General features: G+C 40.6%; 1 protein-coding gene across 5 annotated transcripts in view; it reads left to right on the top strand.

The window, feature by feature from the left end:
- Positions 1 to 24,624, top strand: part of EPHA3 (EPH receptor A3) — a 186,284-nt gene that overhangs the window by 104,758 nt on the left and 56,902 nt on the right. For all 5 annotated transcript variants that reach the window (XM_042037906.1, XM_042037903.1, XM_042037902.1 and 2 more), the window contains exons 4-5: positions 18,621 to 18,776; positions 19,249 to 19,584. In XM_042037906.1, coding sequence (XP_041893840.1) covers positions 18,621 to 18,776; positions 19,249 to 19,584 — 492 coding nt within the window. The remainder of the gene's footprint in view (positions 1 to 18,620; positions 18,777 to 19,248; positions 19,585 to 24,624) is intronic.

Below are 24,624 nucleotides of genomic sequence, written 5' to 3'. Positions count from 1 at the left end.
TTATATTTGAAATCTAATAATGGTTAAATGACACGCAGCAAGTTGAGCTGCATTCCTGTCTTGCTGATCACTCACACTGAGTTTTTGTGCAGGGTGGGCGGTAATGGGCAGCAACTCATTACTGCTTCATGCAAGTGAGTGTCTCCCTTCAAAATACCCTTGCCTGGTACATGTAAGCAGCTTTTTGAAAGCCAGAGACCAGCACTGTGTCTGTGAAGCCTTTGATCTTAGATTAAAATAGTGCTCAGCGTGGGAGGGTGAAACTCAGAATGGTGGCCGGAGTTTGGGAACCGTGACATGGGAAACAAGAAATATCAAAAGAGTATTTTGGGCCAGATATTCATCAAATAATGGCTTCATCAATCCGAAGGCCATAAAGACAGAGAAATAGTCTCAAGAGGGTGCTACTTAGGAGAAAAACACCTAATTAATGGAAGATATCAGTATATTAAGAGTGCCAAAATGGCTGTTTATCTGAATTGCCAGCAGGTCCCTGCTAACTCTTCATAAATGTAAAAAAATCCAACTCCCCATTGTAGAATATTTGCCCAACGTTCCCTTTATAGAGGCAGAAAGTACAACTTCCAGACTGACTGTTTCTACAGCTTTAGTTCAGTTATGGTATGAGTACAACAAGATGTTCTTTTTCCCATGCCTGAAAAGTAAAATGCCTCCAATTTTTGGAACATTTGTTCATTTTTTAGTCCCACAAATAAGAAACTGCATAGGAAACAAGCTGTACCTTTGTCATGGGGCAGCATATAATGGCTTTAACACTTCGTTTTTAAAATGGGAATTACATCTTCAGCTTTCTAATAAATTTTTTTAATTGCTGAAGATTGCCCTTCTCTCCTTTGGGAATAGTTGAGTTTTTATCTTTTTTTTTTTTTTTTTTTGCTTTGACACTATTTCTTCTTCTGTTTGTGAGAATTGGACACAACATTCTTATACATTAATGGTTCAAAAATAAACCTCATTTAGTAGTGTTGTCATGTCAGCCTCTTTCTAAAGTACAGTGGTATTGTAATAAGGAATTACAGCATCAAAAGGGAAATTAATTTTCTCTGTCTTTTTTGAGAGTGGTTAATTAAAAGGAAGGAATTTAACTGGTAAAGATTGGATTGTTTGTGATATAGCTCTAAACAAAGGGCTTGGGGTTGCCTGTGCTGCTACCTTGACACCTTTTTTTAGGATTAACAAAGACATATAAAATAAATAATCAGAGAAAGGGACAGAATTTCTCCTAACTGTCCACAGCCACATGAAATATTTGTGCTATAATTCATGTGACTCTATCACAGCAGTTGTGTTATTCGTAGATTTTTTTTTCTCTTGTTTTTATCTAATTTAATATTGGTAGTTAAAACTGAAACATCTCACTGTCCTCTCTGAAAACAGGAATAGTAGGTTGTAGATAAAGCATTGGTCAATCTGAAATCTGCCTTTAAAATCTTTCTCGTTTTTTCCACATAGTAATTTTTTTCCAAGGAGTTGAAAGGATCTTATTTATGAGAATATTAGGATTAAAGGACATAATTGAAGGATTTTAACTTTCAGTGGAGTTGCATCACTTGGGCAAAAGGAGGGCCCCTTATCTCTGTGTGGATGCATGAATAGCACCAGTTCAGCATCTGCCACGTCTATTTAAAATAATAATGAATTTAGTCCTTAGGAAAGCAAAAGATTAACAACAACAGCAGCTCTTGCCAGGATTAGAGTAGGGAAGTGCTGCAACAGCGTTTCTCAGCCACTCTGCCAAGACACTTGAGTTTTAGCTGGTAAGAACAAAGCTGTTTGAGCCATTTAAATCCCACTTTGCCAGAGGAGGCTCCCAGGTCCCAGAACACGTGTTCTCAAGATGTGGGTCCTAACCATGGCTCCGTGCTCAGTGCTCACACTGATGGCTGATAGGGAGCAAAGTCTTTATGCTTCTTTGTTTATAATAAATTCATGTCATGGCAAGGGTTGAAAGTAAGATTCAGCGATATTAACGACTTAGAATGAGCTTCTGGAGTAATTTTGCACTTAGGTTTGTGTTATTGCATGATAGTGCTGCTGGTTTGCCACAGTGGCTCTTTGTCACATCCAACCCTGAGTCCTCTGCTTGAAGTGATCTCAGAATCTCCTTTGCCAAATCATTACACTATTTGTTTTTAGTAGTTTCCTTTTCATCTTTTAAGATGTTAGCTTTAATTTCTTGACTTACAGGCATTTTTCTCTTGCACTTGCCTCACTTTTTATGAACACTTCTTAGGCTCTTACGAATAATGTTAAATTTCAGCAGTGTTATTCCTCTGGGTAGCTGTTGAAACCACTTTTAAAAATTGAGACTTTCTACACAGATACAACATTTTGTTTAGTGGCATTTTCTGGAGGCTGTTCTGGTCAGAGTTGGTGTCATTTTTAATATAAACACTGCCCACATGAACTTCACCACCAGGTGCTGGGTAGGTGGACCAAATTCTCCCACTGGATGAAAGATTGGACGTCTGACAAGAACAGTCTTCAACTCAATACCAGGAATGTCACCATCTTCTCCCAAAGACAATGCTATTTTTTAAAGTTTGGATAGGAATGTAAGATGTTCTGGTTGTAGCTTCACTATTTCTGTTTCACAAAGCAACTTATAATTTTATTATAACTGATCATCTTTCTCTCTCTTGTTCCTTGTAGTCTCTCTTTTTTTAATTTTTTTTTTTTTTTAATTCTCTCATCCATTATGAATCCCAAATTCACCAGCAAACTAAACCAGAGAATGTTGTAACTGTCTTTCTTCCATGCTGGGTCTTAATATTGGAGGCAGAAAATTAGTAGGAAGGATAATGAAGGGATTTCATTGCTTCTTTAGCTTAATTAAACAGCAGATAGCTAAAGGAGATCAACAGACTAATGCTGAAAAAGATTGTGTTAACTTTCTCACAGTTAATGTTTAGGATTATAAAACAGTAAACAATGGAATATGTGCGTTCATTTTTCTCACTTTTATAAATTCCCCCAACTAATGTTACTGCATTAATTTATTGATTTTCATATATTTCTCCACATATATATATATATATATATATGTATGATTAATACAGCATTAGGAAATCACAGAAAGTTGTTCTGGTGGTATAATTGCACAGGTAAAGGGAAAAGAGGAGCATAATGAGAACACAAATGTGATTTTTTGGTGTGGTTTATTCTGTACTCTAAGGTGCCCAGCTAGGAGAGACCAAATCTGGGAGAGCTGTCACAGGAGAAGAACACTCAATGCTCAGCTAAGAAAGCAAAGTGAAAAGATAGAGAAGTCCTGGGACTCTCTTGTGGAAAGACAATGAGAATGGAAAAATATGACAAGATGGGACTCAACAGTGCTGCCCTAAAATTTGAAAACTAAATAATCAAATCTAATGTAGAATTTGTGTGGGTTTGGCTTCTTTCCAGGGTGTGCTGGGATTTCCCCACAGAAATGTTAGAAATGCCAGAATCAGTCATTTTGCAATAGGCGTTTCAGCAGAGATTTTTATCTGTGTTTGTCAAGAAATCCTGTTGGCTCGTGTCAGTTTCCCTCTTAGATATGCTGCTGTCCCTATTAGTGAGAACAGCTTCATTAGGTAAGTGCAAACACATATGGGGACATCATTCTGATTTAAGAAACTCTTGCTTGGATTTAGTGTCTATATTCTTGTTTAGCACATCAGCAAGCTGTCTAGCTTTGGATGAGGTTGTTGTTTGATATTGATTTATTTAAGTTACTGCTACTCTTGTATAGATCCTGGCTTCATTTCAGGGTAATTTGGTTTTAACTGGAATTCACGAAGCAGCTATTTAATATAAGCTGATAGAAATGACTGCTGAGCTAAAGATCTGCAAACCTCCAAATAAAACCTCCAAAGACAGACACAGAAAAAGCTCAAAAAGCTTCTTATTATGTGTGTGTTAGAAGTAATGTTTTCAGCTGCTGCAAGGGGTGGGGTGTGGGGGGGGGGTGATTTTATCTTATTGCCAACTATAAAAATACAAAGTTTCAGATTAAAGTGTGAAGGTATAGCTGAGAAAAATATCAATACACAGAGATTTTTTGCTAAAAGACAAAACCAGACCTTGTCCAGTTACATTGGTGTAATTCTGTGAAACGTAGGGACCACCACAGCTGGGGGGCCCTACCAGAATGGATGGGGACAAGTGGTTTTCTAGTCCTGTGTTCTCTGACAGTGAACAATCCTAGGTGCTTGTTTGTGGTCTGCTTTTCTATTTGTGAATATTTAATGATTCAAAAGTATATTATATGGGTTTTAAAGGACCATCCAAGGAGTCCCTGGCCTCTGAGGTGCACCTTAAAGAAGGACCTTGCTGCAGAGCTCCAAAAGAGGGCAGGGAGGGATCTGGAGGGGACTCCCACTCTCTCTCCAGAGGCACGATCAACTTTAACTACTTTTCTCATGCTGCCTGGTTATTTATCATTTATAATCTGATCACGCTCCCTTTCACTGGTGTCACCCCTGGAAACAACCCTTTAATTTTTCCAGAGGAGATGGTTTTTATTTCCCCCGCTTCTTTTATGTTTTCTGTTTTCTTTACCTCTGAACTTAGTCACTGCCTCAGTAGCTGAGGATCTCTTGGACTCAGAGTTGAATCCTTTTTTTCTGTATGTGGGCAACAAAAATGGCCTGTACAGCAACTTTTTAATACCTTTTTCCATTATTCTGTATACTAATTTTACCAGTCTCAAATATATAATTAGAGAGATAAAGCCTACAGATAAAGCCAAGCCCCTACTAATCTCTTTTCACTACTCAAAATTCCTGCAGTCAGAAGCAGGCTACGTAGAAGCAAATGCAATTCCAATTTATTTTAATGGGAATTCAGGATTTTCAGATCATGGCTGATTAAAACTGCTCCTGATACCAATTTGCTGTAAATTATTCTGGCTTTGCATAACCCCCAAACATACTAATTTGCTACTTAAAACTGCTGCTGCCTGCTGCTAACAATTAGATAACCAGGCTGGCACTGCAAGTTTTTCCCCCACTGAACTTGGCAGGGTTTAAGTGGCCCTTTTCTGCCTCACCTCTGGGAGTCCATCCCCAAAGAGCCAATGCTAAATTTAGCGAAAATGAAGACTGAATATTCACATGGATTCTGAACTGCTCATCCAGGCCAACTCTGCTCTTGTAAAGTTGGAACTGTTTCAGGAGCACTTATGAAACTGAGTTATTTTAGTAATCTGGAGTTCACAGAATATTTGGCTGTGAAAATAACATAGTAATTTTTTCCTGTATATTAGGAGGGATATTACTTCAGTATTGCACACAGCTTTTACTTTTTACCTGGACTGTGGTATCTTGGTGCAAATGAATGTTGAGGTAGGAGGCTTATTTGAAAATAACAGAAATTTGATGGATAAAATGCTAATTAAAAATTTTTAGACTCTCCTCCTATTGTTGTTTCATGATTATTTTCTGCTGTTTTCTTTATATCCTTAAATATTTCCTTCCCTCTATTGATGGTCCCATAGAAAATTCAACTTGATATTTGTTCACAGGCTTAATTTTCAAATTGTTTTGGTTGTACAAAGTTTTCCTGGGGCAGAAATTGCCTAATCAAAAGTAGCCCTTTCAAGGGCCACGAGTTTCTTTTTTAGACCTTTTTTCTGTGAAAGTTCTCTGTAAGAAAACCTGAATTAGTCGAAGGGTGGAAAAAAAAACAGAGAGGCAGCTCCACTGTATCCTTTCCCACCTTTCAGATGCAAGGGGAAAATGGTTTGGGTTTATTTGGTGATTTCTACTGGTACAGCTTCCTTAAAATGGTTGATTATTAGCTATACACAAGGAATCCACCATGGATAAGCATTCCTAATTTCAGAGAGTTTTATTTTCCTTCCTCCTCTACTTTGGAAGTTTTGTGATGTAGTTGCAGAGGTTTGGGATCGCGTTGCCTCAAACTTGTAAACCAGGAGTTGTAGAAGAAAGAAGGGGGTTTTTTAATAGAAAGAAGAGTTGTTTTTTTTAAAATAGAATGCCGTCCTTTATTTTTAGATGAGCCTTAACTCCTATTCTGATTTTGTTGTGCCATAGATGTAAAAGGTGCAGAAATTACTGTAATAAGAATGAGGTAAAAATACCCATATCTTACTGGAGACTTTGGAGAGTGCATGGAACAGGGGGCAGCAGAGATTTTCAGTATTAAATACCAATCTGGGATTTTATAATATGATATAAAAACCTGATATTTTCAAGAGGGTCGAAAGAATTGCTAACAGCAATTTCAATCTTTAAGAAGTCATGTCTGTAAAACCAACTTTCTTTTCAGAGCTGGCATTACTGCAGATATACAAAGACTGATAGGTACAAACCATCCTACAAGCCACAAGTCTGGAATTTCTGCCCCTGGGTGCTAAGCAGCTTAATGTGAAATCTGAATTTTAGATAATTGTTTTGTCCTCTGCAGATTCAGAGTGGAAGAACTGCAGGGTGCACAGGAAGTGCTCCACGTGTCCCTGTGTACTTCTGGGAATTACTCTTCCTTCATGCCCATAATCATCCACTGAGTTTAGAATTTGCTTCTGAAGTTTGGGAGTGAACACCTATTAAGTTGGGTGTGAGTCTCACACTGAATTTATCACAGTAGTATCACTTTTTGAATAACTTCTGAGGGAGTTACCATTGCCACAGATAAATCAAAGCACAAGGAGGGTGCCACCAAGCAGGCAGGGTAATATTTCCCACTTGCAGGGTAACAGGGAGGATTAATCTGATTCAAGCCAAATTTACAAGCATTGCCTCACTTTTTCTAAGCTGGAGCTGTTGGCAGCTGTTAAATCAGTTGTAAGCATTACAGCTCTTAAGTTGCATTATTCATCAAGAATAACAAGCCTGCTTGCTGCTTGCCTCTTTCAGATGCTTGCTGCACACACATTTAACCCAGTCTTCACTGCAGCCAACAGAGGAAGTGGGAAAAGAGCAAAACGTTCTTTAAGAGTGAATCCTAATGCAGAAGGAAAGGTTTCCTTGTTAGGGAATAGAAAGTGCAAGTAAGTGTCCCAGTTCACAGCTGGACCTGAACACAGCAGCTCAGAATTCCTGTCCCAAGTGGCACAGAGCAGCAGAGAAAATTCTGATGGTACTGGAGGAATCTCCCTGTCCTTACCCCTTCCCTTGCACTGCTGGCCATGGCTTGCCCAGACAAGGGTATTATTTATCCCATCAGTGCTGAAGGCAGCCCAGAGGAGGTTCAGTGCACAGCTAATTCATAAGGAGGGACCAAGATAAAACAGAGGGCTGTGTGTGCCATTTCCTTGGCAGCAGGTGGGGATGTGAGCGCTTAATCAGCTGTTGTGGCATGGTGCTGGATCTGCAGGGCCAGGTTTGTAACTGTGGGGAGCTGTCACAGCCCCACTTCATGATGTCAGGGCAGCAGAGCACAGCACTGATGACATTCGTGTTAGTGGGAGATCATTTCAGATTAGCTGGGCTATAATAGGGCATTTTGCTGATGCATTTTGACAGTACCTTCAAAATACAGTTACACTTGCCTACCGTCATCACTTGTTGTGTATTTCTAATCTGACATACAGGACAGGCAGCAAGGAGAGGGGGAGGAAAAAAAGAAGTAAAAGCTTTAGTGACTTACATGGGCATTATTACTATTACACTTTAACTGGATTCCTCCGTCTGAAGCACAGAGCCTTATATAGAAGAAAAACTGTACATGGGATGCTCACAGCTGAAATATACCATTATTCTGTGGGTTTGGTGGGGAAATGAGGGCTCATGATCTGCTGAACCATGGCTTTGCAGAAAGACACAGTTTAAGGAACCTCTTCCAGGTTTATCTAACTTCTTCTAGGTTATCCCGAGCTGAATTCTTGTCTGGCTGTGGTACACACTTCATCCCAGCACAGGGCTGGGAGCTTCAGCTGTGGCTGGAAAGCTTATATGGGATCTCACCAATCTGCAAAGCTTTTAGATCAGGTGTACAGTTTGATCCATCCACCCTGGGCTCTCAGAAATGCACATGGTTAGCAGTGAATGTGAGATGTGTAGCCACTTAGTCAAGGACAAGCCCTTTTCCTGTTCTCCTCTCTCTATTGGCTTTTAAAATGTATTTAGTGAAAAAATATCTCGTTGTTGTGTGTGCTGGAAATCAGTTGTCCCAGTCAAAATTATATCAATAAGCAGGAAATTATGTCTATTTTAATGTTAGTTTTCAAGAACAGACTTTCTTGACTTGATTTATTGAAATTGTTTGGGTTTATATGCTATTTTGTACCATTTGTACCAGTTTAATGTGTACAGCATCCTTTCTTCTGGATTCTTTCTTGCTCTTGAGACTCAGCCTACAAAGATGAAAACCTTTCTCATTGTCTTGAGATGTGGTCAGGAAGAGTAAAGCAGATCTTTTAGAAATAGATCTGTGGTCAGAGTTTTGCTAAGCAAAGTAACCAGGTGGAATTTGACTTCCTCGTTTCCAGGATAAAGCACAAAAATTATTTCAGCTCAATTGCAGAGCACATGGCTCACCTCTTAATCAACTCCAAAGAATTCTAGTGGGAGTAGTTGGAAATATTCCTAGTAGGGAAAAAACACCCACCCTACTCTGCATCAGTTGGTCCTGATAGATACAGAATGTCAAATCTCATGGTGGAATCCCTAAATACTTCCATCTTTCAAGGGTTTTGGATGTCCTTTCAGCCTCCTTGGTTTCTGCTTTTGAATGTTAAAACGAGAAGTGGGGGGAAAAAATGAATATAAACCCAATGTTGTAGTCAAATCCATGGTGTTTGCAATATTTATTGTTCCTTCATTCAGAAAATGGCATGATGTCTATATAGTGAAAGCCTTTGTGTAAAGCAGCGCAGAGTCACGAAAGGCATTGCAATGCTGTTTTTTCATTCTTTTCCCCATAAAGTCCAGTGGAATTGCAAGCTGTTAATTGAACATGTGGCCCTTGATGTCAGCACACTATTATTTGTTAGAGAAAGCACAGGGAACAATAATGCAAATGTAGTTTCCTGTCCCTTCTGATGAATTTTCTGCATTGAGAAGTGAATTGTGTTGGAGAATATTGAGTTCTTGTTTCTGTTACTGATTGTAAGGAAGGATTTCATTCTGTAGCAAATACCCTGTAAAATGCAATACATCAGATTCTTTGTTTTCCAAACAGCTGAGGTTCTGTCCCCCTTGGATTCACACAGGTAGCAGGCAAGTGAATAAAAATGCTGACCTGTGGGATTTTTTTAAAATTTACATTTAATTAGGTTTTTGTTCAGTGGATAATTGCTTACCCTGCAAAGCCAGACATTTTTAATACATGCATACAAAATGAATGTTAAGTGATTAAGAATTTTCTTTAAAAAAGGAAAAATACCAAGGAAGAAGAGGCAAAAGCTAAAGCACACTATGTAGAAATGCACTTGAGTGTTCAGATAGTTTTGCAAAAGCCTTTCTTTTCAGCTGTGAGAAGATAGTCAGCTCACAGATGCCTCCAGGGGCTGTAACTGTTTAATTCTCAGGCTTTCTGCTGGAGGGATGAAAATACAGTCAGTGAAAAAGGACGTGAAGACAAGAGGATGTTCTGACAACGATGAAGCCATAATGTTTTGGGTCGTCTGTTTAAAGCTCTTCTTTAGCAATCACTGAAACCTCTGCACATGACAATATCTGTTTATATGTTTAATGGCTTTACATAAAATCATCCTCCTTTTTCCAGTGCCAGGTCTTTTTCCGTCTTTGTTCTTATGGAAACATCCAACAAATTTAGCAATTCTGACAGCATGGAGACATTTGAAGCGTGCATATTCCAGTATACCTGGAATATATATATTTGTGTGGTCTGGACACACTTTATGCTGTGAATCATATGACAAGAGGGGGAGAAATGGGATTTTGCTTTAGAAGTTTGGCTAAAATACTTTTATGGATGCAGCCATTAAGTGGCATTAACAGCATCCCTAGCAAAGCAGTGGCTGTTTCCTGTACACTGCTACAAATTACAGCCATTTTTTGATACACTAAATTAGATCCCAGACTTAATGACAGTGCCTTAAACCTTAGGGATTTTTTCCTACGGGTTTAAGTGCTTGCCATTGCAGCACCATTTCTCTTCTTAAGAGCTTCCCTTTCCCAGCACCAGTTCTCAGTGAATTCAAGAAGTGATATGTCAGTGGTTGGCAGTGACAGTAGCACTGAATGAGGCATAGGCACACAATTCTAGCTTCAATTTTAGCTTTTCAGCTCCTGTTCATGTCAATGCTTAAAAATGTGAACTTTGGGTTTGGTAGGGGTTTTTTGTTTTGGTTTTTTTTTTTTTTTGGTGGGTGGGTGGGTTTTAGAAGGGAGGACAGTAAAGTATCTCCAGTGTTTGCTTCCTGAACTTTATGTGCCTCTGGCCATATCTTGTGTCCAGTGGTTGAATTCAAAAATATGTTAAAATTGGGGAAAAGAACTAACTCTGAGGTATGAGAAAGTAGTGAGGGTTTGTGAAAAATGAATGTATAGATTCTAGTCGCTGGCCGTTAACTGGGCCTTTTTGTTCTTATTTTATCAGCATCTGGTATATTTAGTGTTAAAAAACTGTCATATTTAAGCCCAGCTGACAGCTAAGCCACTCACTCCCTCTTCCCTCATGGGATGTGGGAGGGAATCAAAGGAGCAAAGTGAGAAAACTTGTGAGTTGAGAGAAAGACAGTTTAATAGGGAAAACAAAAACTACACACAAGGAAAACAAAACAAAGAGTTGATTCCCCACTCCCTGTCAGCAGGCAGGTGTTCAACCATCCCCAGGAAAGGTGGGATGGAATATCCCTTTGGCCAGACTGGGTCAGCTGTCCCAGATGTGTCCCCTCCCAATTCCTTGTGCACCCCCAGCTCACTCACTGGTGGGATGAGAGGCAGAAAAGACCTTGACACTTTGTAAGTGCTACTCAGCAGTAAAAAATAAAAACTTTGCTGAATTATCAACACTGTTTTCAGCACAAATCAAAAACACAGCCCCACAGCAGCTACTATGAAGAAAATTAATCCTAGCCCAGCCAAGAGCAGCATAAAAATAGGCTGTCTAATTTTTATGTCAGTGGGCTGCTTGTGACAGGTACCAAATTAACAGCCAAGAAACCAAAGTCCTCTCTGTTTTACCAAAATAAATAAGTTCAGCAAGGGTGTAAGGAACACAAGCTTCCCCCTCACTGCTCGAGCAATGTGCCTCAACCTCGACCTGAGAGCACACCTCTGAGGGAAAAGGTGTTTGTTAAATTTCTTTTCCAATTAATTTGACAGCTCTGCTGAGACTCCTAACAAAAGTACTAATTCATGCAAATTGCAGTAGTGGACTTGTGTCATCGGGGAGCTGGGCTGAGCTCTCTGAAACATCACACGAGCCACCAGGCAGCATTTTGATTAGGAGGTGACACTGGAGTTGGATCCTATTCTGCATTCATTTTCTCATAGGGACAGCAGCAGACTCCTGTATGTGCTAGCAGAGGTGGAAAGTTGCAAAAGAACATTCAGCCTGAGTAAATGCATCATCATCTTCCCTCCACCCCTGAGAGAAAATTTATACCTTTTATATGTCTGAATTAACTGTTTTGACTTGGAATATGTGCACTGACACACTGGGAGAAATGTTCCATGGATTGCTCAAAATAAAAAACAAAACAAACCAAAACAAAGGCCCAGATGTGTTAGAGACCAAGATATAAAATGTAGTCCAATATATAAATCAATTGGTTTCATCAGACATGTTATGGCAAGAATAAGAGCATTTTCCATGGGATAAATGACAGTGTAGAAACAGAGGTGGGTATGATCAAAGGATCAGAAGGTATTCCTGTAAAAGCTGATTGAAAAGTTTGTATTTGTTCATCACAGAGAAGATGAGTTCATGATAGATCTTTGTAAGATGAGGAACGGCTTAGAGAGAGCACATCAGGAGCAGCTGGTCTTCCTGTCGTGTAATAAAAACCAAGGGTACATTGATTTGGCTAAAAACCTACCAAATTTGAAGGTAAAATGAAGGAAAGATTAATTTTTTTGCTTCACATCAACTACTTAGACAGGAGCAGAATGCACTGAGACCAATAATTTGCAAAAAAACCCCAGACATTGGGTAGTCTACATGAAGGACAGTACAATGAAGGTTAACATAATTATCTTTGTTAAAAAAATAAATTAGCAGCTAAATCTAACCTCATGTTTCCAGGTTTTTGAAATAACATCTGGGTTGTAGGTGTGAGGCTGAAATAGTGAGGGGTGGCAAATGGTGATTCCCTCTTGGCCTTCCTCTTGCACTTCTGCGTGGTCTTACTGTTAGATGCAAGATGGGTTCTGGATCTGCATGGAAATTAATTTCTTCTTCTTTATTTATAGTACCTTTCCTGTTCTGAACCTGCTCACCTGGCCTGCTTCGGGCACAGGGAAACTACATAAACACCCCCAAGTTAGGAAAGGTGGTTTGTTAATCATTAGCTAAATCTAGCCCATAAGGATTACCAGGCACTGTCTTGATTTTTCCATTGGGCTGGAGAGCAAACACCTTATCACGAGCTGGCAGCCTGTGGGACAGAGACTGCCAGGTCTGTTTGCTTTACTCTGGGGGGATTGGTTGTTCTTGTTTTGATTTTTCTATAGAGTTCTGACATAGAGGTGGGAGGTTGAGCAAAGACTAAACCTGACCATTGCCATCGTTATCCCTTTGTGGCAGTCTCGGCCTGAATTAATTTTTATTTAAAATTTACTGTCTGAGGCTATCACAATCCTATGTCTGGTTCGCCTTTGAGGAGTTCATAGTGTAAGTTCAGCTCAGGGAAAAAGCATTTCTTTGCTTTTTATCCTTGCCAACTGAGCATTTAAAATTCTTCATGCGTCTATTTGTACAACCTTTCCTTTTTCCTGTTTAAGTTGGTTCTGGTGGGTTTTTCTCTAGTATTTCTTTACTTTAGATTTTAAATTACAATGCTTCTTGAATTAGCAAGTTATTTTTCATCTATCTGTGGATTAAATCAAGTTTTTTGAAAAAGAACAAAATATGAAATTGCTTTGTTTGAAAAAATGATAGCATAATATATCTCAGAGTGTCCAGGTTTTGAGTTTAGAAACCCTCTTGTTTAGGGAAAGAGAAAGCTAGTGCTTATAAACATGGGTTTATTAAATTCCTGATTTAAATACTTGTTGAAGTAGAATTTCTTTCACCCAAAGCTGACTGCAGAGAAACCTCAATGCCTCACACATTTTGAAACCAGGCGCCCACAAGCGAGAACCTCTTTGCTGTAAAGCTGTTTTAGACCCGCTATCTTTGATACTGCACTTTAAACAACATTGCTGGCAGCAACCCTGGCTGTAATGCACTGCACAGAAAGAGATACAGAAGCCCTGCAAGGCACAACGTGCAGCTATTATAGCCTGTGGTTGAAAGGTGCAGTGTTATTCCCTCAGGACAACGCTATCTCTTATGTACATATAATTAATATGTCTGCCAGTAACAGTTATTAAACAAAGAACAGGAATTGTTTCTGCTGAATGACTTGACCTGGGAGTAAAGCCAATTTAAAAAGCATCTGATTAAAATATGTTAAGGTCACAGGTCACTATAAAATAGGAAGCGGGGAGGAAAAAGCAGAAATTTACTCATGAGGAAGATTAAATACTACTGATTTTTTTTTTTTCCTTGTGCTAGCAGCAGCTTTCAGGTGTAAAAAATGAAAAGTGCTCATTCTAAAGCGTATTTTTGTAGAGACATTTCATTTTCATATTGCACTGAATCCTTGCCCCATGCATATCCCACAGGTGATGTAAGAATACAAATACTAAGAACATTTGTAAGTTTTTATTTCTTCCCCAGACAGAATGGAATCCTACAGGCAAGGAGAGAAAGTCAATATCCTTACCTCTTTCTGGGGATATTCTTACAGTAGTGGCAACAGGGTCCAATCACAACAAGAGCTTTTAACCCTCATTAGAGCCTTTCTCAGTCTTATTTGCCTCTTCCCTCAGGTCCCAGCACCACAGCCTATCACAGAGAAAGCCTGCTCTGCATGTACAGCAATAGCATTTAGTTTTGAGAGCTGCTCACTGAAGTGGTGTCTTTTTATTCAGATCTGATGACAAAAAGTGTGCCTGAAGTTCAATGGGAATATGAATCAGAAATACTCTGTAATTTTTAGAAGCCTTTTTGGGCTGAGTTGGTATTCAAGAACTTACATAGAGGCTCAGGAGAGAGAGGGAGGATGACACAGACCTATAAAATGCTATAGATTATGTGGCTTTTCAGTACTAATAAACAGCGAGAGCTGCCGAAAGGTGGTTTCATTGTTGCGAGGGATTTTGAAGGAAGCCTGCATTATGAAGTGTTGTTTGCTGGTGAATGGGGTGCCATAGTGAACAAGGAAAGAGCTGTGTAAACACTTTTGAAAGGAGCTGGAGAACAGTTCAAAGATGCCAGGCTGTGTGTGGGCATCGAGGTGAGCCAGTCAGTGGCATTTGAAGGAAAGATGCATTGCAGTGTTAGGTGGTAAGTTGGACTTGATGGTCTCAGAGGTCTTTTCCAACCTATTTGATTCTGTGATTCCCTTCGCAACATACCTGCCCAGCTGAAGGTCATCCTGTGGCCTCAGGTCCAGCTTCAGGACCTCTGCTGCTGCTCAGGTGACATTGGGAATAGTTTGTAATGCCCCTCTAAGAGTGACCACTTCCATGGGGAATGTTTCCCTGTCCTCTCAGCAGGGCACAGGAGGAATGCCCAGAGTTTCTCTCACCTGTCTCGTTAATGCACACTCTGAAGAGGTGTTATCTGTGAGCTGTACAGGTTTGTGACTGAATTCCCTTCTTTTCTAAATGCTGTGGCTTAATGCCACCGTGCCATTTCACCCCTGGGCTGTTCTAATGAGGAGCAGAGGAACAAAGGCAGGGACCAATCAATTGGTGGGTGCTGGACACCCGATGTGGTTCCACTTCCAGCATGTTGTGGTGCTCCAGTCTTGCCTCAAAACACAAAAAGCAGAGCTCCTGCAGGGCTGGGGAGTGCCAGGCAGTTTGCAAATGAAGTTTCTGTGACCTTGTGCAGGGAGATGGGCCCTGTCAAGCCTGGAGTGCTGGGGCTGGGACGTCACCAGTGCAGGCTCCTGTTGTTCCTTGGTGTTTACAGCTGGGAATTGGTGAGATTGCTCTGCATGCAGGGGGCTGCAGGACCTGAATATTAAAATGCTCCTATTTACTAACAGATTTATGTTTTAATTTAAAATTAATTCCAATTTAAATTAATAATTTAACCCTTAATTAGGACCATGTTTTCATCTCAAGCCGATTACTCAAGCTGAGGCAAAATTCACTTTGCTGTAGAAAAGACAGTCACATTTCTTTAATCAGTAGCTACCACAGATTGTTACATGCATTTGTTTTCCTCTCACTGAATTAACTTTCCCTGCTCTCTGTCAGCAGTTATAGCTTAAGGAAGTTCATTTTTGTTCAAGGACAAGGACAACCACAGTCCTGAAATTCTTACCAGCAGGTGACTCAACAAAGTCACCTTGGCCTCACACTCAGATAAAAGAGACGGAAATCAGACTAAATACAGTTTTGAAATGCTGCAGTTGGGAGTTATCACAGAAATCACCAGGGCCAACAGGCTTGAGGAGAGCTTCCTAAAAAAGCAAAACCAGACAGTCTTGCTGTTCACTTTATATCATTTATGAGGAAATTTCCAAAGTTTCCTTTACTCACTTTTAGTGTTCTAAGAGGTTTTTCTTCCTGGGCCATTGCATCTCCTTCCTTCTGCATTGTTCCCCATTGTGAGGGAAAGAAAAAATTCTTAGTTTTTGGAAGAAATTGTTGAGAAAAAGCCACTGCTGTTCACAGCTGGTTTCCATGCTAAAAGTAGATTCTGTGAAGACTTCATATGCTAATTCATATGGTTTTTTTCAGCCTAACTGAAACTAAAGCCATGGTACTTGCCACAAAAAAGCCAAACCTTCTTCTATCAGTACATGTAATCCAATTTGTCTGACAGAGAAATTAATGCATTTTGAAGTAACAACTGTATATTTTCTCTCTTATATATCAGAATAAAAAAATTACTAGGAAAGGAATAATTATAGTAAGTACATCGACAACATTTTTCATTGGCACCTCCAGTTCTGAGCTTCAGTTTCAAGTGTAAATGCTTTTTTTTTCCTTGGGGCTGCAGTTGTGAATAATCTTAAATTGGTCTGACAGACAAAGACAGAAAGTGCAATTCAACCTGAGGGGAAGACATGAGATTGGGATGCCCTTGCTAGGGCATATTGGGACAGCAGGAATCTCGCTGGCTCACCCCTTCACTCTGACCATCACCACCTTTTCTTAAATGTGGTCCATGAGTTTTCGCCTGAGGGATGAAAGAGACATTGATTAATGGAGCAGTTTCTCTTCTTCACCTCTCTGAATCTGCCTACTTCTTGTGCAAGCTTGTTTACTTATGTTAAATTTGTTGCTTTATTAAATTAGTGGTGGTAGGGTTCTTTTTGATCATGACATTAAGCTAGCATATAGATTTATTAAAAAATTCTACTGTACAGAACCATAAATACGTGTTTGCCTCATGTGTGACTGCCCATAAAGGTAAAGGTGTCTCTTCAAGGTGGTTAAACAAAATCATCAGAGTTTAATATCTGGAAACAGGTCCCCATGGGAAGTTTTGATGCAATTTTTCTGTGTTAATTAGGCAGATGAAGTGTGATGTTCATTCCTTACTGTCTTTGCTTAGTTATTAGTGCTGGTAAGAACAGTCTTGGCATCCATTCTTTTCTGCCTGGCTTGTTGTCTTAGGGCTGGGAACAGAGGCAGGGAAATCACTGGAATTTCCTCTGTCACCCAGAGGGCCACCAAAGGGGCCTGCTCAAGGTACCGCATGGGGCAGCACGTGGGAGGGAATGGGATTTGAGTTGTAAAAGGCTGCAAAATCAACAGCCAAACAAAAAAAGCCAGTTGTTTCCTGCTGCATTTCCTCCTCGTGGTAAGAGGGACTTTGGTTTCCCTTATTTCCTCAAGTTGAATGGGAATCCCCAAACACCCTTGGCAGCCTTTGAGGACAGGGGATCACCAGAAATGCCAGCTGAGGGCGGACAGGCCATGCCAGGTCGGGCGGGTCAGTGTTGGTCACACAAGGTCATTTTTGGCAATTCTGCTGTAACAGATTCCCTGCTGGGCCGCTGCCCCAGGGGCTCAGACTTGGGATTGCCTCCTCAGGGCTTGCAGGAGAGAACTTGGAGCAGGAGCTGTCTTTCCCAGCTGCTTTGCTGTAGCCTGGAAGTCAGAGGGAGCCGCTGCAGCCAAGTGCTTCTGTTTGCCAGGGCTGGGAAGTGCTGAAGGGTGGCTGAGATTGGCACTTCCCTGTGAAACCTGTGCTCCTCCTGCTGTGTGCAGTGCAGTGGGAGGAGGCCTTCCCTTATTAAGATGTTTCGGAGGCCTTCCCTTATTAAGATGTTTCAGAGAAGAGCAGAGTAATTGTTCTCTCACTATTCACCAGAGTGTTTCACTCAGGTGTTTGGCACCACGAGTTAACCAAAAAATCTGCCTTGCCCAGGCGTTTGTTTGGGTTTTGGTGATGGACAATAACAGTCCCTCCCTCCTCCATCACTTACAGAGATGCTGGAATGTTTATTCAGACTTTGTTCCACCTCAGGCTGCTCATCTAAAGACTTTGCTATTTTGGCAGTGCATGAATGAACACAAAAAGACCGCACAGTTTAGTATCTCAGATTTTAGACTATTTATGAATCAATTTGTGTCCACAAGCAAAACTGAGAAGTGTGTCCCTGGTTAGGCTTATCTCAAGACTGGTGAAGCCATTCCTTTTGCTCCAAAGAAGCATTTAATTCTGTGACAGGTCTCAGGCAATTTTATCTAAGCTTAACCTAGGCTCCAGACATAAAATAGGGCATGTTTTCCTTTGTATTACCCTTCTTTTTAACATTATATTTGTAATGAGAATATCCTGGGGTTTTCCTAATGTGCTTGGGAGTTGGGGCAGTGTTTGCTGAGGAACCAAATTGCAGCAAAAGGTGAATGTGTTCTAAAATGTGGTCCTTTTCTTTTATGTTGAATTAATACAAAAAATATCCTTCTTATACACATCACACAAGTTCCTGATAGTATCAGAAGGCACTCATTGTCGTGATCATTCAAAATTGGATGAGATCTTTCTCTGTTCAGTTTATTTTCTTGGTTTTGGCTTGCTTAGCCCTCACCTGATGAACTGAAGAGGCATAGTTTACAATCAGTGTGCCCTTGTAAGCAAATGTTAGCAGTAGGGAGAGGATAAAGTTAGTTTCCTGTTCAGGATAGGGCCAATGTTTTGGCAAATTAAGTAGAAGAGAAGAAAAAGGAGTGAAGTTCTCAAAATGGAGCATAGAAAATGTTTCTTCTTAGTGGTGCAATACGCTGTTTTGTTTTCCAGGCAAAATTAAATGCAAATCCAAGCTGATGCAAGAACTCCGTTCTACCATGAGGTTTTATTTCTGTCAGCTCTCATTATGAGAAAAAATTGCAAATTTAGACCATAAATGTCTGCAAACTGTGATCCACATATGGGTAGGTTCCAGGGCAGTAGTCACATGTTAAAACCAAGATGTCCATGGAATTTAAAACTCTATCCCTGTTGCTTTGCAGCCTGTCGAGCTGGGTTCTACAAAGCCTCTGCTGGCAATGTGAAGTGTGCCAAATGCCCCCCTCACAGCTCCACCTATGAAGATGCATCTCTGAACTGCAGGTGTGAAAAGAATTACTTTCGCTCTGAGAAAGACCCTCCATCCATGGCTTGCACCAGTGAGTAGCATCATTCTGCTCGGGGCTGTCATTCTTGCTCCTCCATCTGTACCTCCACAACAGCTCGCTTGCTTGCTTCCTCTCATGCCCCACTGCAGTCAGCCATCCACTGCCTCACGTGTCTTCTTGAGTGTTGGACAGGCTGCTAAAAATTGGTGGGCTGGGTTTGTGTCTGTTTTCATTTTCTCCTTCTTGTTCCCTGTCAGACTCGAGAAGGAGAAATAGGATTTTTATATTGCTACCAGTACTTCCAGCCCTCAGTCCTGAACCGCACCCTGAGGGGACTCTCTTTTTATAAGAAAACATGGTCCTTGATAGCCTAGGTCTGTAATCTAGTGAAATATTTCAGGAGTCTCCACAGGAAATAACCAGAAGAGTTTTACTTTTATACTTCTGTGCCCTTGTTACTCCCATTTTGGAGCCTCCTTAGGGAGAAAATCTCATTCCCCTGATTTCCCGTTTCCTTTCACAGGACCGCCATCTGCCCCAAGAAATGTGATCTCTAACATCAACGAGACCTCTGTTATCCTGGACTGGAGCTGGCCTCTGGACACTGGAGGCAGGAAAGATGTCACCTTCAACATCATTTGCAAGAAATGTGGAGGGAACACCAAGATGTGCGAGCCTTGCAGCGACAACGTGCGGTTCCTGCCGCGGCAGAGCGGGCTCACCAACACCACGGTGACAGTGGTGGACCTTCTGGCACACACCAACTACACCTTCGAGATCGATGCAGTCAACGGGGTGTCTGACTTGAGCACCCTCTCCAGACAATTTGCTGCTGTCAGCATCACAACTAATCAGGCTGGTGAGTCTCTTTCTGCTCACCCTTCCTTTGTTCAAAGCTACTGAGTTTTGTGTACCTTTGTTTCCTCTCCCTGCCTTGCAGAATTTACTCTGTGCTGGGGTAACTAATTGAGTTGAATATTCCTATAAAAGTAAAAGCAGAAGCAAACCCAGTGCGTGTTTCTGTCAAAGAACCTGGCAGCGTGACTGTTATGATTAACTCCCAGTTCCCAGTTAATAGTCTCTAATAGCAGGCTCACATGATTCCTTAGCCAGAATGTGTTTTATTAATAAAACCAGATTTTAATAAAACACTCATTTCAATAATCTCCAACGTAAATTACTGTAGTAATCTTAGTGATTAATTTTGATTAAACAGACGTGAAAAAAGGCTTTGATGTTAGACACATAAAAAGCTAACATTAAATTAGAGAGGTTTAAAACACAGCTTTTTTTTTTCTCTCCTTTACAAGTTGTCTCACCAACTCTGAATTATTGCCAGCATGATGGGGATGTGGAGCTGAATACTGAATTAGATCACGGTGTCACAGTTGATGGGGTACAAAAGGACCTCTCTGCTTCTGTGGAGACTTATTAAAGCCTCTGAGCCCCTGCATGAGCACGGCAGTGTGCCCTGACTGTTGGATCAGAGCCTTTGTCATCGCTGCACTGTTCTGCCATTTGCTTCTCATTTGACATGGCTCCATTTATCTGAAAGTTGTGAAGAATCTAGAAAATCTAGGCTCTTCCCTGGCATTTGGTTAGGTGTAACTTTTTTTAGGAGCAGTGCTTGCCAGTGAAGAGAGAGACTAGATGCTGAAATTTCTGTCGTTGTGCTCCATGCAGCCTCCATCAGGAAGCTTGGTACTGAAAACATGCATGAGTTCAGTAAGCCTTCTCCCACGTCCTCCCATCCCACACCATGTCCCCAAAATACTTCCATTTCTGTCTTCCTTAAATCACTGGCAAGTTAACATTGTTCTAAGTAGGCATCCTCCTGGTGGGCTATGTTATTGCAATGTTTTTCACTGTAGAGGATGTATGTTTTCTCCTTAAATCACAGATCAGCTGTAGTGGGAGGCATAAAAATGTGAGAGCAGGCTATTTCCTGACACCAGTCACTACATTTCCAAATGCTCTCTGGGGCTGTCTAACTGTGCAGTAGGCAGACAGAGGTGAATCTACCCAATTCAGCTCTGGAACCTGAATTTTATGTCCATTCAATTTGTTACTGTTATAGTTCATTGTTTTGGATATTTGAGCATCCTTGTTGAGTTGCCCTCTTTTCTTCTCTTTCTTCTCTCAGAGATGTTGCCTTTCAGCCTGTTCATCACCACAGCAGTTAGAAATCACCTGGGGATGGTCCAAAAAATGAACTGTCCAAGATCAGGGAAGTTCTTTCTCTGCAGAGGCCTCCTGCTTTGCAGTGTGCTTCCCCAGGGCCCAGAGCCGCTGCCTTTGCACCGCAAGGTGGATTTTGATTTTGTTGTGGAACACACAGTGCCTGGGATGTACTGGCAAAGTCAAAGGATTTCTGGCAATAGCAGCTCTGTTTATTGCAACCCACGGGCAGCTTAAGCAGTTTGTTTATTTTCTACTTTCGTGCATAGCCCATTTTTTCTGTAAGTACATTTAGGTGATGTGGGTTAGTACAGGCTTAATTGTGCTATCTCTTGATCATGCCAATTGGTTTACTGTGTTAAAATTCCCTTAGAAACTCTGCAAATTCCTAAAATTAGACTTCAGTTATGTATGTAAGCTGTCTCTTAAAGTATAATTACAAAAATGCAATTTGTCTTGCATTCCCTGACTGGTCAGATCACAAAAGGGATATATCAGAAGCGCATTTTTAGCTCTGTAAGGTCTAGAATGCTGTCCCAAGAGAGCTTTTCTACATTAATTTCCCTGTACCATATCCAAATGGGTCTGGGTTGCTGTGAAGGGTCACAAGTCCAGGTTAGACCAGAGGGGCCATGAGGCAGAGCAAGCACAATGAGCAAAATGAAAACCCTGTAGAGGGTAGGTGGGAACAAGGGGGTCAAGTCTGTGACCCTCTTTTTGTGACATTTTCCTGGCTAGAGCAGCTGTTCCACGTCAATCTGAATATTTTGTCTCAAAACCCCAACTTTCCATGTGCATCTTCCTGAATTCTTACCCCTTCCATTATTTCTGATTATTATTCAGTGTTCATAGTTTCAGCAAAATAATTCTTAGCATTAAAGTTTAGTGAAAATAATTACATTTTCTGTATTTTCCCAATATACTCATGCCGATCCCCAAATATTTTGCTTTTTCCCCCGTACCTCAGTTCTTTATTGCATTGATAATAAAATAGATTGTTTTCTTTTGATCACCAAAAGCACACTGTAACAGCTTCAGATGGAGCTTAGCTCTTAAGTACTTAAGGCCTTTTAACCCAAGGTCCCAACAGTGCAGCTGCAAGAGGTGGTAGCAACTAAATTCAGCTACAATAAGACAATGCCAGCACTAAACCAATTCCAGAGAGTTTTGTGCTGTCACATATCCTGGCATCAGCAGAGGAACAAAGGGGACACGTTGTAACAAGAGACTTCTTCAAATTCTGTCCTCAGCTCACTACAGCTCTTCCACACAATTCAGGTAGGATTCAGATAGGTGCCAAAAGTAAATAAATTGGGGAATAAAGAGGAATCCCTGCAGAGGACACGTTGAAGGCTTTTTGTGAGCTAAATTTTGGCTAGAAACATCAGTGTCGTCCTAGTAACTGTAGAAAGTGATTATGCTTCTCAGCTGAGAGCCTATAAGTACCTAACCCTGACTTTTGGCCTCTCCACAGTTCAGCTGTGCACCTGTAAAATGTTGATTTCTTTCTCTGTCAGGGACTTTTCATAGAGGATGCTTAGAGAGTAACCACCCCTGCATCCAAACCGAGGCACCTCATGCACAGCTACATTATAAATAATAACAATGAAAATTATTCAAAAAAACCTTGAGAACAAGAGTAACCCCTAGGTAGAGAAATTAGAATCATCAGGAGTGTGAAAGGGCAGACATAGCTCATTTGCATTATCTTGATCTCCCTGTGCCATTGAAAATTCCAAGCCATGTGTTAATTTCAGCTTGGAGGGATAAACATATTTACAGTGGAGAAAGAACCAGTCAATTTTTTCAGTCCTATTTTAAGCAGAGATTTCTGTGGCTCCTTGGAAGGCTTGTTAAAACCTCCTCAGAACCAGAATTTTATTTGCCTGAAATCTGTGGCTTCAAGGGAATAAGTTCAGCCCCAAGTTTGTTTCACTGTATGTATTTGATTATTTGCAGGTACTTTGATGCTATTTATGTGCTCAGCCTGCACTGCACTGTCTTCAGCAGCTCACAAATGATGTGTGATGCTCCCTGTTTAAATAAAATCCACATTTAGAGAGTTTTGTGTGCACTTTACAATGTCTATCCCAAGGCAAGTCCCTTAAGTAGATCTGTCTTCTAAGAGAGACAATTTGAGAGAGGCACAGATGTTTGGGGGATGATATATTTCTTTCTTTCCCTATGGCCCTTATAAAAAGGACAAGAAGATAGACTTATTAAAAGTGAGCTAATGACATGATGTAGGGAGTCTCTGGTTCACTGACTGTTATTACAGCTGTGCCCCATTATGTACTGAATACCTAGGACATGCTTGTTTCTCTGAATGACATTTATCTTTTGAGTTTCAAACATTCCTGGCATAAATAAAGATTTTACGCTCTTCAAATGTGTTTTACAGTTCAGCCCAGAGGCTATTCAAGGATCGTTTTAACTCAATAAAACTCCTTCAGGGATATAAAAGGGAAGTGTTTTAACAATGTCACTCCATGCATAGCCTGTTATTAGCTAGAGATGTTCTGCCTGCAAAGTCTTTGATCCCTTTTCCCCTGAACGTCAAGGAAGCTCTGCCAAGGCTTCAAAGTCTGTGACACACATTGGGCTCTTCAGTGCTGCACAGTCCTCATGTGAACGCTCCTGACCTGACAGAAAGTTCGCAGGTGAACTTTGTGGCTCAGAGAGTTTTTCTCTTTCAAAGCTTTCAGTTGGCTTTTCCACACATCATGGTGAAGTTTTATTCAGCAGTTGGTGGACAATGGTTTTCTTTCCTTGCTTCTGTTGGTCCTTCTCATTTAATATCTTGGTTTGGTAAAAGAGTGAAAATAAAGAAGTGTAGGTAAACATTAATCCTCTGTTAAATAATAAACCCTAGACTTATGTCTCTCTCTGTTATCTGTGCTGGTGTTCTCAGTGATCACTGAGGGAAATTGTGTTCCTCTTGACTGTAAACAGAGCTATCACTTTGCTTTTTGAAGCAATTCCCTCTAGGCAATTTGCAGGCTGGGGACAGATGGGAAAAAAAATGTTTCTTTGTGTTTGGGGACTACTCCTGCAATGGGAATTGTGAATGTAAGAAGTGTCAGCTTCTAGAGCAAAAAGAGCCTTCTTTCTAGCGTTCCTTTTAGTAACCTATGCCTCTATGTACATTAAAAAAAAATGTTTTAAATCAAACAAAAATATTAAATCATCCCCAAATCTAAAAGCATGTGAAAGATGTCAGCACCTTTCGAGTCCTTTCTGTTAGAGGCTCTTTCCTGGTTAACCTTCACAAAAGCAATTGCTCCAAACAACAGGACAAGAAGTCTGAGAAATGTTGTTTCTTTTCATAGTGTGTTCTGACCAGGTGGAAAAGACTTACTGACAGACCAGTTCAGGAGCTCTTGGTGATTACTTAAAAGGAGGGGAATATTTTATTTCATAAATTACTTATTTGAGGGCAATTGTCTTCTCCAGTTTTAGATAATGGCATTTTCAGAGGTAGTTCTTGAGTATATTCTTACCTTATGAATGGGATTTCTCTGGTTGAGGAAATAATCAAATGACCACAGAAAGGGAAAGCCTGCTCAGCACTTGAACATTGATGTTGTGAGCATGGTGAATAAATTCTTCTTTCTAAAAACTTCACACCAGGAAACGGGAGGCTCTAACATCCTCTAAGGTAATGTAACAAAGGGGTAGGGAAGGCAAAGAAAAACAGTTTATTTAAACTGATACGGTCTTA

Source organism: Corvus kubaryi, unplaced genomic scaffold (genome assembly GCF_017639235.1).
Source record: "Corvus kubaryi isolate FWS band 111438036 unplaced genomic scaffold, C.kubaryi_AGA036_p1.0 37391, whole genome shotgun sequence".
Lineage (NCBI taxonomy): Eukaryota > Metazoa > Chordata > Aves > Passeriformes > Corvidae > Corvus > Corvus kubaryi.
Note: the sequence above shows the minus strand (reverse complement) of the source record. Positions and strands in the feature narration are given on the sequence as shown.